Raw genomic sequence first — 18,139 nt, 5'->3', positions numbered from 1 at the left:
TTAAATCATGTGCCAGTAGCATGCTCTGAGAAAGTCTGAAGCAACCCTGGCTCTGCTTTGCTTCCTTTCCATCTAATAGGATTGTTGCAACATATAACCCATCAGTTTTGTGACACAAAATAGCTAGTGCCTTCTTTACCACTGAAGAGCAAATGAAAAGGTTCCTATCAGTCAGCAGAACAGTAATTCTTCTTTTGACCTACTCAGTGTGAGAAAGAATTTGGAAAAGTTCTATGTTGAGATTTTCAAAGCCAACTATAGGATTTATCCACACAACTCTCATAGAAATTAATAGGAGCAGTTTTCAGAGTAGCAGCCGTGTTAGTCTGTATCCGCAAAAAGAAAAGGAGGACTTGTGGCACCTTAGAGACTAGCAGTGTGGCTTTGAAAATATCAAGCCTAGATTTTTTTAGCAGTTTATGTAATGTGCCAAAGCATTAATTTGCAAAGAGACAAGGTGGGTGAGAGAATATGTTTTATTGGACCAACTTCTTTTGGTGAGAGAGACAAGCTTTCAAGCTTACACCGAGCTAAGATCAAAAGCTTGTCTCTTTCACCAACAGAAGTTGGTCCAATAAAACATAGTCCCTCATCCACCTTGTCTTTCTAATATTCTGCAACCAACATGGCCACAACAACACCTACTTTGCAAAGTCATTTATAAGCCTACTAACAGAGAATGTAATATGTAGTTGTAAATTACTTTGGAATGCACAAAAAGCAGGTCTTAGGGTACATATGCAAAACAACATTACTTCATTTTCCTTAAAACTGCAGTTTGCTGAGAAGGAATGTTGTCTGTTCATTAGAACAGGGGACTGGAAGTCAGGATATTTGGTACTTAAGAGCTCTTGAATTAAGAAAATTATCCCATTGAAAGATTGAAAAACCACGAGCAACTCTTTGAAGCCCATCATGTTACCAGGAAGGATTTGCCATTTTAGTAGCCAGTGATCATAGTAACATATATGTCCCTGCAGCTGTCACGTGCTTCAGTAGGTATTTTGGTATAATGTAGTTCATAGACATTTTAATGTTACTAAGTAGGGAGTGAATGTAAATAACATTATTGATATAAATCCAATTTGTTTTTAAGGGAGAGCCAGGAAAACCAGGTGAACAAGGGTTGATGGTAAGTACCTTTATTTCTTCTGTTTCCAGTTCACTAAACAGTTATACAGAGTAACTTTATGTTCTCTTCATAAGTAATAACTCCAAAGAGTCTTATCATTTTGTTCTGCTTAACCCTTTTTTATTACAAAAGTGTATGGATTCTCCTCTGTAATGAGAGACTTGAATGACAGATCTCCTATGCACAACAGGCTGACTCTTAAGGCCAGATTCTTCTCTCAACTTACAGAAGCAGAGGGGACCCCAACCAGCTGGTAGCACGGAAAGGAGAAAGTTGCACAATACTCCACTCCCAGGGAGTCCCCATATATGTCCTCCCTTCAAAGCTTAATTGTTGCCTCTTGCCCAATTCTTTAGAGAGCCCAACTCTCACCTGGCTCTGTGGTGACAGTCCTAGCCCCTTTCGCTGATGGAACAATAAAGAGGAAATGCTGCACACTGAAATTCACAGGGTCTTCTTCTCCCTAGGAGTCTTTTCCCCATATATGGGAGCATCTGGCCCTTAATTCCATAGTCAAGGGAATGCATTTTTAATGAGTACAATGATCTGGGAATAGATGTGTTCTGCTGCATCAAGAAGACTAACCCCATTCAATTTGAAATAAAATGAGTACCATCATTTTTAACCCCCACTTCAACCAATGAGCCGGTGAAAGAGTGACTGCTGCCTGGTGCACACATGATATGTGGTCCATACACTGGTTTTTGGCCTTTGAGGTCTCCTCTCACAGTGCTGGCCAGGCCCAACCTTATTCTCTTATGAGAGCTGACCAAATCACAGCCCATGGCCCTTTTGGATTTGTGGATCTCTAGAAGCCCTGGGTAGCAAGATAACAGGATCAGTAATCAGACACAAATTTGATTGCTTATAGTCTGAATTTCTGAGGTTTTGAGCAGAAATGGTGTTGTTTTATCTTGAAAAACTTCAGATTATTTTGAATGGCAATAGGCACGTATTCTTAGAAGCTGATGAACCTAAGAAATGTCTTGGCTCTGAAATGTCCTGCTGGGAAAACAGTTAAAGAAAATCCTATGGCTTGTTCATTTGAAGATAATGATTAAGGAAAAAAGAGTACCACCCAATGTTCTAATCAGTTTATTTCTTTTCTCCTTCCCTCTTCTCTTTTTCTGATTGCCCATTGATTGTAAAGTGTATAATAGCTGCGGGTTTGTTTTACATTTGCTTTAATACTGTTGTACGTGCTCTCATTAATGCACTGTGGACCAGATTCGCTCAGGCTCTGTAGCAGTGTCTTCTAGTACAGACGTTGGCACAGGATCACCAGAGGCAAAGTCTACCTGGATGAGGTCTGCAGCAGTGCACGGTGCCTGCAACCTCCTTGCCACTGGTAGAGACAGAGCGAACCATTCCAAAAATTAGGTTCAGTGGGATTACTCATGTGAATAAATGCTACAGGATCAGGCCCTACACTATTTCTGTGGAAATAGGCACACCTACCTCATAAGGATGTCATAAGGCCTAAATGTTGGTAAAGCGCCTTGACATCTTCCTATAAATGTGAGAAGTATTATTAGAATGGGGGAAACTAAGGTTCCAATCTTTGCAGTTATGGACCAACAACTGCAGTGCACATCTTGGAACTACTTAGCTTTGCTAACTATTTTCTGCTCTCACAAATAGTCAGTCTTGCAGCCTTCCAAGTGGAATAACACTTCATAGAGAGGGACTGTTGGGAGATAATGAGATGATAGCAAGTCTTGGCAGCCTGTGTGTCGGTGTTCACCCACAGCGTACAGTTATCTCACAGCAATTGCACGCCATATTGTGTGTTACTCCTTATGTAGTAGTTATGGCAGAGGTTTCATCACAATAGTTCTTAAAATAAACCCTCCCTATACTTTCAAAGTATATTACAGAGACACTGTAAAACCATATAAGGTCTGAATTCACACAGGCTTAAAACTTGACTAATATAGTAGCAAATATAATTCTTATTTAGAAGCACCAATTAAAATAAAATCTTCACACACATTTTCCCTCAGTTTGCTTGCATAGCTTCGCTTAACATTAATAAGAGTTATTCAGGCATACTGAAGTAAGGACAGATTGGAACTAAAATGTGATAATAGCATATAGGCACAATTTGCATACATGTGTAGGGCCTAGAGTGAGCACAGTGACTTTTTAAATATTATTCACATGTACATACAAGTCACTGGATGTATTAAATTCTTATATGTAAATTTAAAACAATTCATGCTTCTGTACACAATAGTCTTAAATCATTTTAATGTAGCTGGATTCCTGAGAATAATTTTCTTCAGTTAAATGAGAGGTCCACTGACTTCAATGGAGTTATGACTGTTTACACCAGCTGGTGGTTGGCTCCATTTTACTGAAAGCTCTTGAACAGATAGCAATGTTGCATTGATTGATAAAGGAAATGCATACTTCAGATGAAATCAGTAGGGCAGTTGGTATTACAGTGCCACTTCTCACTTGGAGGAGGTTTGGTTGGACCAGCTTGGGGATGGCCAACCCCTGGTTCCAGAGAGGCACAGGAGAGGAAGTGCTTGTGCTCATACATGCAGGAGCTTAGTCCCCACTCTCCCAGGTGCCTCAGAATGAAGGGCGGAGTGCCCCTTAGGGAGATAAGGGATTCTCTGCTTCTCATTGGCCAGTGGGACTGATGGGGGAATAGAGGGAGCCAATTAGCTCTTACAGGCACCCTCATTTCAATGTAGAGATGCCCCATAAGTCTTGGGGCCATCTTGAGGCTACTGCTGCCCCCTCTCCCTCCCTATTGTTGAGATACTGTTGATCTCCGTTTCCTAGCTACTGTGGCTCTGACTGATTGTATCTTCTGTATTGGGAAGGTGTTTTTTCCGTTAGGGCCAAATTGTCAGGATGACAAGGATGGAAGGGTCCCTTTCCTTGCAGCATCCTGGAAGACCAGTTTTAGGTGAAAGGGAGTGAGAATACAAATATTTAAGGTTAGGAAGTGATAAAGGAGTATTTAGTTTGTCACCTCTTGTGTCTTCGGTCTAATACAGATAAAGATTAAAGGTAGTACCCGGAGGTAAATCTGAGTAAAAGGCCCAGGATATAACTAGTTGTAATTTTTGTGTATATGGAGAGAGGAACACTACGTCTTCTGAGACTGAGGTAACCCTCATTTCCCCTCGAGTGTGTGTAGGGTGGGCAGAAGATTCAGAGATGGGCTGAGTTGTGGAGTTAAGCTAAAGTGAGTCAGCTCTGAATTATTGGTTAGCTGGTATACAGCTATTTAGCTCCATACTGAACTAAGTGAAATGCCTGGTATGTGAGGGGGTGAGTGGATTGTGCCCCTTCCAACCCCCACACTTGAAGCCTGCCGCTTACTATCCATCCTTGTTGTCTGTGTTTTATTCGCCTGTGTGTCCCGACCAATATGCTGTACAATCTTTAATACCGAAGAAGTGGTCCCCATTATTTCCTTCTCGTTTTCAGAACTGAGAATAAGAAATTGAATTGCTGATCATTTTGTACCAGGAGTTAGAATTTCTGGTTGCAAACTAATGAGTGCCTCATTTGTGGTTTGTGACAAGAAACTTCAACTCCTGGCACTGAAATATTAATGTTCTTATACTGTTTTATATGAATACTTTGCAGTCTCCATTTGGAGTGTTTAAACACTTCTTAAAGCATTTTGTGTCTAGTTCAGTGGTACGTGCCTGCTGCTTTGTGCCACGTCAGTGGTACAGAGCAACTGGACACCTGGCTTAACAGTCAAGTAAGCTAAGTTTACAGCTGTTTTGCATCCCTAGAGTGGTGCAAAGCAGCCAGAGTGTACTGGTGGTAAATATGGACCTTTGCTTTTGGGATGCAAAAGTTTCATGCTACTATAATCATCCCTAGTGCAAAACCACCCCAAGCTACATATAAAGTCTGTAGGATTAACAACTTTGCATTTATCCATTTTCACGTCTTCTAGAAAACATGACCTACCTGTTTTTTTCAGCTATGCAAAACAAGGGCCTGATCCTGGAGTCCTCTCTCATAAGAAATGTCACCCTCGAATAATAGTAGAAGACTGCAGGATCGGACCCTGAATTCTCAAAGTGCCAAATCTTGAAACTGAAAATCTATTAATTTTCATATGGAGAAAAAGAAAGCAATCTAACTCTGAAATAAGCTTAAAGTAGTTGTCAAAACGGAGACTGTGAAGTGCTGTTAGTTTAAACTTTGGTGAAATCCTGAGGGGTAAATCCTCAGCTGATGTAAATTCCCACAGGTCCATTGATTTCAGTGAAGTCTGCCCTGAAGTCAGTGGAGCTGTGGGAATTTATACCAGCTGAGGAGTTTAATAATTTTGCTTTTATACATGCAAGATCTAGACAAAGCTATAGTGCGCTATTTGTGCCATTCTGGCAGTGTAGTCAATATAAATCCTGGATGAGTTTATTTTAGAATTAAGCTGGCTACAATTTGCAACTTAGGGGCTAAAAGTTGGCAGTCAAATTTTCAGCCTATAAATCCTATGGCAATTATTCCTTCCTCCAACACAAATCTAGGTGGCTGTTCGGAGTTGCTAGTGCTAGTGCCAGCAAGAATGTCAGTCATTTGGTTTTCATCCTTTTTAATGTTCCTATACCTCAAGTCTCTGCATGTTTTAATTTGGCATCTCATATGAAAATATAGTATGTGTTTGTATGCTTTTGTATGTTTTAAATATACCTCAAGGATCTCTAGTATTTGAGAGTAGACTAGATGTAGTTGTTTTTCAGAAAGGATAATTGTCTCTCTATTTTGGAAGGCAAAAATCATGTAACTCATTAAGATACTGAGATGTTAGGCCAAATTTTCAAAGATCTCATCAACAGGTGAGCTATACAAAACGTATGTGCACAAATTGTGTGTGTAAGCCAGTAAATGAGAAAATGAAATCAGTTTGCATGTGTAAATATGCAAATGAAAAGTTTTGTAGGAGCAACAGATGTACAAATATTTTGCATGGTTCATGTGGCCCAAATGCTAAGTGCTTAACAAATTGTGCCCTCTACAAATGCAGTATATTTTCATTACATTAGTACAGAATAGTGTACAGTCATACAGATGTACTAGAATGTCTCCAGTGGAGTATTTAAGGTCTGTTGAGCAAATAATGAACATTTGGGGCTCTATCCAGCTGATATTTTCTATAGCTTTCCAAAATAAGAAAACTGCTGAAGATTAAAAGTGCTGGCTGCCCAGCTGGCCAACTTAAGTCAGGTGGTCTCCGTCCACTGAAAAAGTCCTTTCTCACACACACACACACACACACACACGGTCGAAGCCTGGGCGACAGCGTGTTGCAAAAGAGGCATGTAACAGGCAAAATATAATTGCTTTAATTGCAATTTGTTCAGGCAGACAAAATTCCCTATTCTTGTGAAAAAATTCATCATAGCTTTAACGATCACAGATAATCTGTTCTTGGTGCAAATCTCATCCCCAACATAGGCACCTCTTATGGAATAGCATGTGTAGGATCAGACTGGAGTATTTGCTCTGTATTTACTCAGAGGATAAAGTGCCACTACTGAATTATCAAATCTGCTTTCTGCAGTATCAGGACTTTCTCTGGAGGTTTTACTATCCTGAAGTGGCATTATTGGAGGCATCTAATCCTTTTAGTTCTAGCTTTTCCACCATTTATCACTGAGCTCTTGCAGTGCTCTCAGTTTTAAAAAAAAAAATCAGTTTGGGCATATTTCCTTCCTGCGTGTCTTTCTTTCTATATCTACATGACCTATTCTGGAGGAGCAAGTTCACGAAAGCAGAAAGGCATGTCTCTTCACTTCCTCCTTCTGTTGCTGCCTCCACCCATGCTCCGCCCACCCACCACGTGTTGGACATCTTGCCCTTCCTGCTGGCGTTTTCCCTCCCAATTCTTTAGTGTTCCATACTTTCCCCCTTTATCCTTGGTCCTCACTTACCAGTCCTCCTGTCCTCTGGCTGCTCAGCCCTGGCTCCTCCAGTTGGTGCTGTCCCTGCTTTTGCCCTTCCTTCAATCAGTGAAGGACTGAATTCACCCCACTTCTCTCTATGTGATCTGCCAATAACTCACTCATTCTCTTATCCTCATGGACCAGCAAATCCAGTGGGAGGCAGTTAACGAAGTATGATGTATGTTAACATTTAACTGATTCTGAAAGCATCTTTTAAAATACAATGGATATTTTTACTTTCTTTATCCACTGACCCTGAGAATGAGTTAACAATATCTTTCTTTGCCAAACCAAAATTTTGAGCCATATACATGAAATCACAGAGGTACAGTGGAGAATTGTTGTTTGTGTTTTTAGTTACTGTTCTTTTAAAAAAAAGTTTTAGGAGAACAGTTTTGGCACATCACCCTTTAAATTCATAAACTACTCTCTTGTTCTAGAAATGTTGAGTCTTACTTTAATTCACAAATTGTGTGACATAAATGGATGCAAATCTATGCACGTAAACATCAACTCTTTGTTCAAAGGGAAGTTTTGCAAACATTGGGGAACCTAAACTGACCCGAAAAAGAAACCAGAGTTGAAATGTTGAAGTTATAATGCAAACCAAATTAAATGGTAAAATTTTATCATCCCTGAGCCAGATCCTCAGCTGGTATAAACTAGCATTTCTCCACTGACTTGCTTGAAGCTATTTGCCTCAGCTCAGGACGTGACCCATAGTTTAGTTCCAAGAGTATATTGCTCAATTTTTAATTATCTCCTCTGCACTTGTGTTATTATCAAATAGAACGACACTTACATTTTCTGGGATGCCATAGCAACAGAGATCGGCTGAAGAAAAGCACTATATGAAAACTAATTAATTGTTGCTGTTGTTTTTTCCATCAGTGAATGCAAATAGCATTGAGGCCACTGCTTAATCAGAATTTATGTGAAGTTTCCCATCTGATAATTAGTTTGTTTCTTACTTAGCTATTATTTTATCCAGTTGACTTCACCAGTACTAGAGACAAATGCAGTTAAACATAAATACGTACTATAAGAATGAATTAGCGCTGCATGGGGCAAGTCTCCTTTGGAGCCATACAGGACCATATTTTCAAAACGTCTTCATGTGCTCATTATGCATACAAAACAGGATTAGATGTTCAGTGGGTGAAATCCTGGCTCCAGTGAAGTTAACGACAAAACCTTCATTGACTATGCAGCCTGGATTTCACCCCTGATATAAGGTTAGAGCTTTACACTGTCCCCTGGTTCAGATTTCTATTTCAGTTTTTCTGCCCGCAGGCTGGCAGGGGCTGGAAGTTTTGTAGGGCCAACAGACAGGGAGCAACAAAATGTGTACTGTCTCTTTAAAGGAACAGCAAATTTGTGAGGTTTTTGCGAGTGTTCCAGTGAGAGGGATTGGACATTGCAGGGGAGACCGTTTGGGGGAAACTCGGGGCTGGAAGGGCTCTTGGTGTCACCTTGAAAGTAATAACTAGGCTATTGGAAGGCCATTGCACTGTGAGCCAGCTGCTGCTGGTATCAGGGCTCTGAGCCAAAGCTGCACAGCATAGAGTCACCAAGGGTTACAGGGCAGACGGTGACACAGCCACTTCCTGGTCTGGGTTGAAACCTCGAGCATCACATCAACATGCAAGCAGGTAATGGAGGAGTTTTTCAAAGTCACAGTATCACACTTTGATACAATTATTTATGGCCATTGAGAGATGTTTTACTTCATTAAAAGCATCTAATATAAATATGCCTCAATAAGCAAAAGCACTCACATCTCCTTTATTTTTTCATTACGTTTTCTCATTTGGCATTTACATTCGCTATCCATGAAATCTGATATCTTGTAAAACAAATCATCTGTGCTGTACCAGATCATACAAATAAAAATGGTCCGAGTTCCTATTTCTTACATTTCCTTGAACGTTAAACATCTAGGTAATTTGAAATTGGATACAAAACACCTTGAGTAACTCTTCCTAAAATATTACAATCTGAAATTACTTTACTTTTAGGGGGTTGGACTAGATGACCTCTTGAGGTCCCTTCCAACCCTGATATTCTATGATTCTATGATATTTTTAAACTACATTATAATATTTTCAGGACAGATTTATATATTTCCTCATCACTATAAGACTTTTTCCTGTTCTGTAACTTGCTAAAACACACACAGTTAACAGATTGTGCTTAAAAATATGGACCGTAGAATGATTATTCTGTTCTTACCCCCACTTTTTCATTTTAATAGAACAGTTGGCTGTGTAAGGCAGCTCAGAAGAAAATCCTGATCCCACTGAAGTCTATAGTTTTGCCATTGACTTCAGTAGTGCCGGGATTTTACTCCAGGTGTTTACTAACCAGAGAACACCCAAGTATCAAATCATCTGACACACCTCCATTTGTTCATCTTTGCTGTTCTCAACCCTAAAGGGACAGAAGTCCAGAGACCAATTAAATTCACAAAGTAGTGATTAAAGCCAATCTAGAAGTCTTCTGGCTTTTACATGCACACTGTCACACAAACCAGTTGGGTCACCTTATCCCAGGATATCCCATTTTTCACTAGCATCAGATGGATGCATGTGCAATGTGTTGTAAACACACTTATAATCAGCTGGAGCAATCAATTAGCTTCCCCGCTGCAATTATACACAATTAGCAATATGAAAAGGAGTACTTGTGGCACCTTAGAGACTAACCAATTTATTTGAGCATGAGCTTTCGTGAGCTACAGCTCACTTTATGAAGTGAGCTGTAGCTCACGAAAGCTCATGCTCAAATAAATTGGTTAGTCTCTAAGGTGCCACAAGTACTCCTTTTCTTTTTGCGAATACAGACTAACACGGCTGTTACTCTGAAACCTGTAATTAGCAATATGAGGTTCTTGTGAATTACAGCCTCCCTCCAGTCTCTCTTCAGAACGTATGTGCCAGTGGTTAGGCCTCCAGAAGACATTCCCAAACCTGTCTTTCATCTCTGGTAATGCTCTGTATTACCTTCTGACATATTAGCTATGTTTACTCACTGTGTATCTTAAGATATTATACTGTTTAAAGAAGTAGCTTTACAAAGATTTTGATGGCCTCTGATTAGCAGAAGCTACACTTTTATTTTTATTGTATTTTAGCATTATTTTAGCTCCCTGTTTTGTGCAGGCATTACAGCCAAGGCATTGAAACCTGACTGCTTCAGGTTAGCCATCCCAGTCCACGTTAGAATTTAAATAAAAGTGGCATACTCTTCAAATGTGCTGAGCACCTGCAGCTCCCATTGACTTAGTGGGATTTCAGGGAGCTCAAATGCTTCTCAGAGCCAGGCCACTTTAATTTAGGTTACAAAACATGGACTGAGGAGCCTAACTTGAGGTATCAGGTTTGAAAATTTTGGCCCAAGCCTCCCAGCAGGTCGGTAAAATAGATAAGTATTATCATCCCAATTTACACAGGGGACTGAGGCACAAAGAGAGTAGGAGATTTGGCTAAAGCCGTATGAACGTCTTCGGTATTAGTGGAAATAAAAATTAGGTGTAGGCCACTTGTCCCCAAGCTCTGTTCCTTAACTACAATAACATCCTTTCTGCTGCTAATGGCGATAGTGACCGTAGGCCAGATGCCACTCTATGCTGGACGTGGAAAGTAGCAAAGTAGTGTAGATTGGGCCTTACGCTAGAGAAGACTACTGTGTGTTTCACCTGTCTCCATACACTGCAAAGGCTCCAGGGCTTGGGGGAAAGGTAGAACTGGGATGGGGAAGAGGAGAAGGCGCTCATGCAGCATATGCCCTTCAAGTTCAGCCAGAAATTCAATAAATAGCTACCCAGATATTATCCTGGTTGAATGTGCGGCTGCAAAGCACCGCTGAGAAGGGCTTCATTGCAGCCACTAGCAGGGACCAAAATGTGGCTCCTGAGGGAGCCGTGCTATAGAAGTAAGACTTAGGGAGCTGTGTGGAAACTGAGCCTCTCTGTAGATGTTTCTGGAGCTATCCCAGGGCCTGAAAGGGGTCCAGTACATTAGGTGGGCAACACAGCCCTCTGCCAATTCCAGGGGGAAAGTGGGAGTTTATCATGTAGGGTAGCAAGTGCTCCCAATTGCAGTCCTAATAAGAAAAGGTAATTAAAATTTTACCAGATATTTTACTTATTTGCTTAGAGACCCATATTAGAGAGGCAAGGTTGGAGAGGTAATACCTTTTATTGGACCAACTTCTTCAGCTCTCTGTAGCTCAAAATCTTGTATCTTTCACCAACAGAAGTTGGCCCAATAAAAGATATTGCCTCACCCACCTTGTCTCTCTAATACCCTGGGACCAACCTGACCACAAGAACACTGCAAATATATACACACACACACACACACACGTATCAATGCTATATTATTCTAAAAGGGAAGGCTTCCAACATGCTTTGTTAGAAATTGTAGACAACCCATTAAAAACAGAATCTAAGAGAAGTCCAGAACATGCTAAAATTTTGGTATTTAACTAAGTTCTCTCCTTTGGTATATAAATGGCTACATTTCCATTGTTCTACCTAGGAGATGACTGGAAGGTGGGTGGGGGGAGGAATCATTGGTGGATCAGCTGCACAAAGTTTCCACACAGCTTTGAGTGCCAGATCTTCACCAGTCCCAATGCCACAGGGCAATCCTTCAAAGAAATACTGCTCCCATTTAACTGAGCTCAGCAGTTTGGAAGTTCACAGGGTGAGAAGCACTTGTCACCCTGAATATCTGGGTAAGTTTCTAATTACAACTGGCATTTCTGAGCTTTAGTGCTGGAGGCAGCCATCTTGCTGAAGAGTGATATAATCTCTGACTCAAGTAGTGTAAGAGCTCAATGGAAGAGACAGGAAAACAATTTCCAACCTGATTTAATACAGGTTTGGGTTTAAGCACCATAAAGAGAACACTAATAATGACATAAAATACTTCATTTTAAAATATCATCCACTGTTTTCTTTGCACAACTGTTAACCCATTTAGAAAGCACTTTAGGAAGTAGTTTACTGTCTCTTCCACTGGGCTTGCATGCATTTAGACTTTATCTGTGCTACGATTTCCTTCCTAAAATTTCTTTCAATTGCCACTGACAAGTTCAGTTCCATCTGATAGCAATGTCAGGAGCTCAGCTGTGAAAATCACCAGTGGAATTAGACACAGTACTTAAAACCACCAACAGCTGCCTGTAGCCCTGTCTATACTAGAACTCCAACTACTACTGCCCCTGGTGGAGCTGGAGTGGTGGTAGCGATGGTGGGAAATTCTAGGGAAAATGCCTGGTTTGGCACAGCCACAGGGTCACAGATTATATCACTTTTCAGCAGACTAGAAGCCTCTGGCACTAGACACAGAAATGTCCCATATATAATTAATAAACTCACATTTCACAGTTTATTCTCGGAGATAGCAATAATATATTAATGATATTAACTTCTATTTAGATAGTCACTTTCCGCTGAAGGATCCCAAATGGCTCTTCAGTACTACAGTGAGAGATACCACTTCAAAAAGTATAGACATAGAGCACCACTGAAATACAGCCACATTTGTGATGGAGGTCAGCAAAGAACAGGAGCACAGTTGGGGGAAGGCAATTTTTGCCAGAGATCTCATGCCTAACCCTTGCTATAACAGTACCATGGGTTTTTTAAGCTGTCATCCAAAATTGTTTTTCACCCTTACAATCTGGACTAAGGGTTCTTGGTAAAGGCTTCCTTTAAAGAACTCATTGGTATGATGCTATTGTTTTCATTTTGGAGGTGTATGAGGCATTATACTGCATGTCTCAAGGTTTATAGGGGGTGCTATTTTTGATGGCATGGTTAATGTAACACTGTTTTTGATGGCCTATTCCACTTCACCCCATGTACCTGGATTAGTCTCCCTCGTCTTGTACACCAAGTGACCTTACTATCCTTTTTCAGATCCCTAATCAAAATTCAGGTCTTCGGTCTAGCTAATGCCTGCTCTGGTGCTGCCTGCCGCTAGACTGATGCTTAAGCATTTAGGGCTCTATCAGACCTTCAGACCACACTCCTGCATTACAGCTGTACTGTCTGAGTGGGAGCTCCAGTATGCTTGGAGTGGAAATTGCTGTGCCCCTAACGGGGTGCACTGCAATGTGTGCTCCTTTCTGTGGTCAGGCAGCTCTGCTGGCCAGTAGAGAGGAAGGTAGCGCCATGGCTCCAATGCACCGAAGTCAGTGCAAAATTGCCATTGGCCTCAATAGAATGGTTAAGAGCCCTACATTGTAACTGTATTTCTTCAGGGCAGGGACCAGGACTTTTACTTTGTATGTAAAGAGCCTCACACATCACAGTCATTATATAAACAATAATAATAATGCTCAAACTGGAAAAAATATGGTGTGCTCCTACCATTCCACAGTTTATCCTTTTTTATCAGGTATTAGGAGTAATGGGAGGATGATACCACCCACAGTACACCTCACTATTTGAGTTACTTGATCCCAGTTATTAGAGGATGCTAACAATTCTCAAGTATGCTTGATACAGGAGAAATGCAAGGAGCCCTTTTGCTCACCAGCACAGCTGTGTGGAAAGTCGCAGCATTGCTGCAGGTAGCACAAGGGGAATCTGATACGGGTGGGGGATTCGGCTGAGTGTTTCTAAATTAATGGGTGTCGTGGTGACTGGCACTAGAAGAAGATTTCTCTCTTTTTTCCCACTGGGGAGAGAGAGAGAAAAATACACCTTGTAAATTATCACTGTATGTTTTTATGCCCCTGACTGCTTACCCAATGTACTGCACTCAACAGGACACATGCTATCAACATCCTGGTATTTTTTCAACTTCACCTTGAAATTTCTTGCACTTTAGTGCCACCCACAATTAACAATCAAGAAACATGCATTCTTTTATTCCCACATCCAGCATTCCCCCCCGCCCGCCACACACACACACACACACGCCTCAGCCGCCAACAGACCTTCTTACCAAGCGCCAACCACTTAATGGAAATAAGAGCTGACTTATTCTACAGTTTCTTGAAATCTGTGGCCTGGAAGGACTTCTCCTCCAGCCTAGTAAACCAGACAGCAGTTCCAGCCACTGTCCTGATTCTCCCCAGTGCTGAGCACATTCAATTCCCACTGCAGATTGGAAGCTGAAAGCACTCAGCACCTCACAAGTGGCTTTCCGCATCTCTGAAGATCAGGCACTGAAGTCAACAGAAAGGAGGATGCTCAGAATATTGCACAATCAGGCCCTAATCCTGCTCCCATTGATGCCAATGACAAAACCCACATAGTCTTCAGTGGGGCAGGATTGGACCTAAATAATGAGCTATCCTTATTCATGAGAAATCCAATCCAGGAATGAATTAGTCCAGGGAATTAGTGCCTGAAGGTGATAGGATTTTTGATGGTGAAACAGGAGAACATTCTATTTCTGTTTGATGCTTAAACATTTAGGGCCCTATCAGACCACTCTCCTGCATGACAAAGGCACTAACCTAAATTTTTCAAACTTGGACGCCCAAAGTTAGTCACATAAATCCACATATAAAACCTACATAACTCCATCCGTACTGGCAATTCTAGGACCCATAATTCACCACTGTTGGAACTCATCCATGCTAGCAATGGTGGTGGCTGTGGTGTGTCATCCAACACCTCAGGGGATGAACAGCTGAAAAGTGCAGAAGGTTATTGTGTTAGGGAGAGAGTGTTGAACAGAACACATTCTGCACCCTGGACATTCCCATGGCCTCTATCGCCACTGGCCAGCGATGGGGTGAAGATCACACTTCACCCTCTTGATTAATGTTGTAATGGCTGTTCTTCCACTGTGTGCCAGGAAACTCCAGGAGGCATTGTGTCCCTTAGCAACCTCTGCCCTGCCTTCACAGCATATGCCATAAAGCAAAATCCATCCCTATATTTCAGAGCAGCATTTTCATTGTGCAAGCTGAGTGTCTAAACAACTCCAGCTCTGGTATTGCTCCCCTCTTTGACTTGGGGCAAGTCACAAAGGGCTGGATTTTGTGTTCTCTTCTGTTCGCTTTGTGTCACTCAGGCAGCACAGACAATGGACATACCTGACTAGTAAAGAATTTCCCCTGCGTCGTGGATCTCTCCAGGGGTGGCAGAACCAGCTTCTGCAACAGCTGTCCCCACCTTCCCTTGGCCATTGCCTAGGAAGAGGGATACAGGAAGGACTTGTGTTGGAGCTGGTCTGACTTCCTCCAGGACCAACTGACGTGGATCGAGGAGCTGCATGATTTCCCTGATGCCTCACCTCTGCAGCCAAGCTCCATCTGGGTGGAGTGGAGAATCCAGGCCATTGAAGTCCCATTGAAATCAACAGGACTTGAGCACATGCTTAATGTTAAGCAGATGTTTAAGTGCTTTTTTAAGACAACAGCCCATTAACCTCTCTGATCATCTGTAAAATAGGGATAATAATGCTTCCCTACCTCTCAAGGGTGGTGTTAAGAATAATTGGTTAATGTTTTTAAACTGCGTTGAAGAATAAAAGCAGTGTAAAAGCACTGTAAAATGCTATGCAGATTTGCTTAGTCCTAGACTTAGAGAGGTGTGTGTTGCAGGGGAGGGGGAGTTTATTTATCTTTTTTTCCCAAAAATGTTCATTGCTTAAATCTTTTCTTTATGTTGGCAAGCGAATATGTAATGTAGGTATTTCACTGTGGAAGCACACCTGTTTCTTAGCTGGTATTAGAAGCAGAAAGGCCTTAGCTTTCTAAATGCTGACACATTTGCATCTATAAGAAGAAACAGACAGAATGGAATATAAAAGATTAAAAAAGGGGGGAAATCTGAATTTTTCAGTGTGTAGTTAATGCTATTCCAAAAAAGAGGAGAAAAGATCCATTGTACATTTCCAGCAGAAAGTTTTACTTTTCCTTGATGTCCAAAACATCAGCTGGTTTCAGTCCAGCATAAGAATGCTTACACAATAGGGCATTTTTAATTGGTCATTTAAGCTTAAATCGGCTACATTATTATGCTAATTAAATTATTTTCCCTTTTCAGGGGCCTCAGGGACCTCCAGGACAAAAGGTATAGTATAAACAACAATACTGTGAAAGTGATTATACTTCCTAGTGCCAAATTGCAAGCAGGAGAGGTGAATGGAATTAGCTACTGTACACCACATTGAAGCAGTTAGTTTAGTCTGTGAATTTTGTTTTCCGAAAATACAACTACATAATGTGAGACACAAGATTTCTAATTTCACCCATTATAGGAAATTCAAGCAATGCAGAGCAGACTGTTTTCAATCTGTCTGCTGAACTTGCAGGTTAAAAGGGCACTATAATTTTCTTTATTCAAGGACTGTATAACTATGAAACCAAACTTAAAACACTGTGAAAGGTGGGGGATAAAGTTTCAAATTGAATGCATGTCTTTACTCAAGTAGATCAGTGCCATATGACCAAAAAAGTGACCAGAAGAAATAAAGGATGTAGGTGTTGCTGATAAATGGTGTTTGGTTGGCTGTATTCAGGTGGCCTGCCGGTGTCTTCCTATTTCTATGGTAACCTGACAACTGACTTCCTGTGAATGCTTTCAACATTATTTACACTCATTAGGACTGACTGCTGCAGTTTGATGGAATGAACCAAGGATTTATGGGATTGAACCATTAGAACAATACTAAATATATCGGTAATAAAAACTAGTAGGCTGCACTTTGCCAGTGTGTGACCCAATTATCATGAAGGCCAAATTGTTTGACAATTGATTTCAGAAGATAAACAATATTGTCAAAGATGTTTAAGAAAATTCATTTAATGATTTAAAATTATCTAGAGAAAACCTAAAAGAATAATTATCCTTCAGAGGTGGGAATGATATTATCCCCTGTTTTTCTGTCCCTGAGACTGTCACAGGCACAGCATTCTTTGAAATCTGGGTTGTTTGGCATTGGTTAAAACAAAACATTTCAAACAAAAGAAGGTAAAAGCTATGAAGATGTAACGGCTTGATCCTGCACCATTCAAGTCAATGGGAGTTTTCCCACTGACATAAATGGGAGCAGGATCAAGCCCTAGGACTAAGGAGAGGAGCGTTGTATGCTTAGCAATATAACCTCTGATAGACAGTGTGTGAAATTGTAAAGCTGCCCTAGTCCCCATGTTGCCATTTTAAAACTACTCCTTCAGACTTGGGAGGTACTTTAATAGCATGCTTAACATCAGCAAAGCCTTTCTTTTTTTTCTTTTTTTTTTTTTGGATGTTAGAAAATCTGAGATCCTTTTGCATGATTAAGCATATGCTAATTTTAAACCTGTTTTATTTATGCATGTCAGCATCTTATAAGAAAAATCAGCAGATATCAATAAGGGAACAGTCCATACTAAAAAAAACAGTTTATCAAGAGCCTGATGGCTTACCTCCCTTCTGAGCCTGTGTGTTGCCCTCTGTTTTTTGAGAGGAAGAGCAAGAATATGTGACTGTTCACTAATGCCCCCTATTCCTGGTTATCATTCATGGGCTGCTTGCGTCAAGCAACAACAGGGCTGGTACAGACAATGCTACCAAGACTGCATCCTTCGGGGGCCTCCAGGTCCTGAAGGCCTCCCCCCATCCCTCCAGCAGGGAAAAGGGTGAAATGCTCATTTGATATCTCTTGCTAAGGTTACAGTGCCACGTTGTATGGAATACAAACAATTTCTGAATGACTCACAGCTCTATGGAGACAAGAGCTGGAGCCTTCTGAGAGTTCAGGATGTCTCCCTTTACTGTGGCCCATTCTGGGACACATGACACATTTCCTCCTTTTCCTATTTAGCAGGAATTTTCCATCCATTATTCTCCTAACCCAATCCATCCACAAATGCAGGCATCAGTATTGGACACATTCCCTAATAACTTCTATGTCCCCGGACTTCTCCCACTGTACTGAACTTTCTAACTGGTGTGCATAACTGGATGGAGGGGAGAGGGTCCCCCACTGATTCTTTGGTCTTGCAGAAAGTGGACCCAAATGAATGGCTTTACAAGGGGCTCTAGATTTGTTTGAAAGAGTCCTGGGCAACAATACACCCCACCACTGGCAATTCCCTTCTCTTTAGAACAAACTAGCCT

At 41.1% G+C, this 18,139-nt stretch overlaps 1 protein-coding gene across 1 annotated transcript in view; it reads left to right on the top strand.

Annotated features, from left to right (window-relative positions):
• COL25A1 (collagen type XXV alpha 1 chain) overlaps positions 1-18,139 on the top strand; it is a 162,861-nt gene that overhangs the window by 41,270 nt on the left and 103,452 nt on the right. Inside the window, exons 6-7 of the mRNA XM_074950733.1 lie at positions 1,097-1,132; positions 16,082-16,108. Coding sequence (XP_074806834.1) covers positions 1,097-1,132; positions 16,082-16,108 — 63 coding nt within the window. The remainder of the gene's footprint in view (positions 1-1,096; positions 1,133-16,081; positions 16,109-18,139) is intronic.

This window comes from Natator depressus, chromosome 4, assembly GCF_965152275.1.
Source record: "Natator depressus isolate rNatDep1 chromosome 4, rNatDep2.hap1, whole genome shotgun sequence".
NCBI classification, from domain to species: Eukaryota; Metazoa; Chordata; order Testudines; family Cheloniidae; genus Natator; species Natator depressus.
The sequence above is the reverse complement of the archived record's forward strand: the minus strand, read 5'-3'. Positions and strand labels throughout refer to the sequence as shown.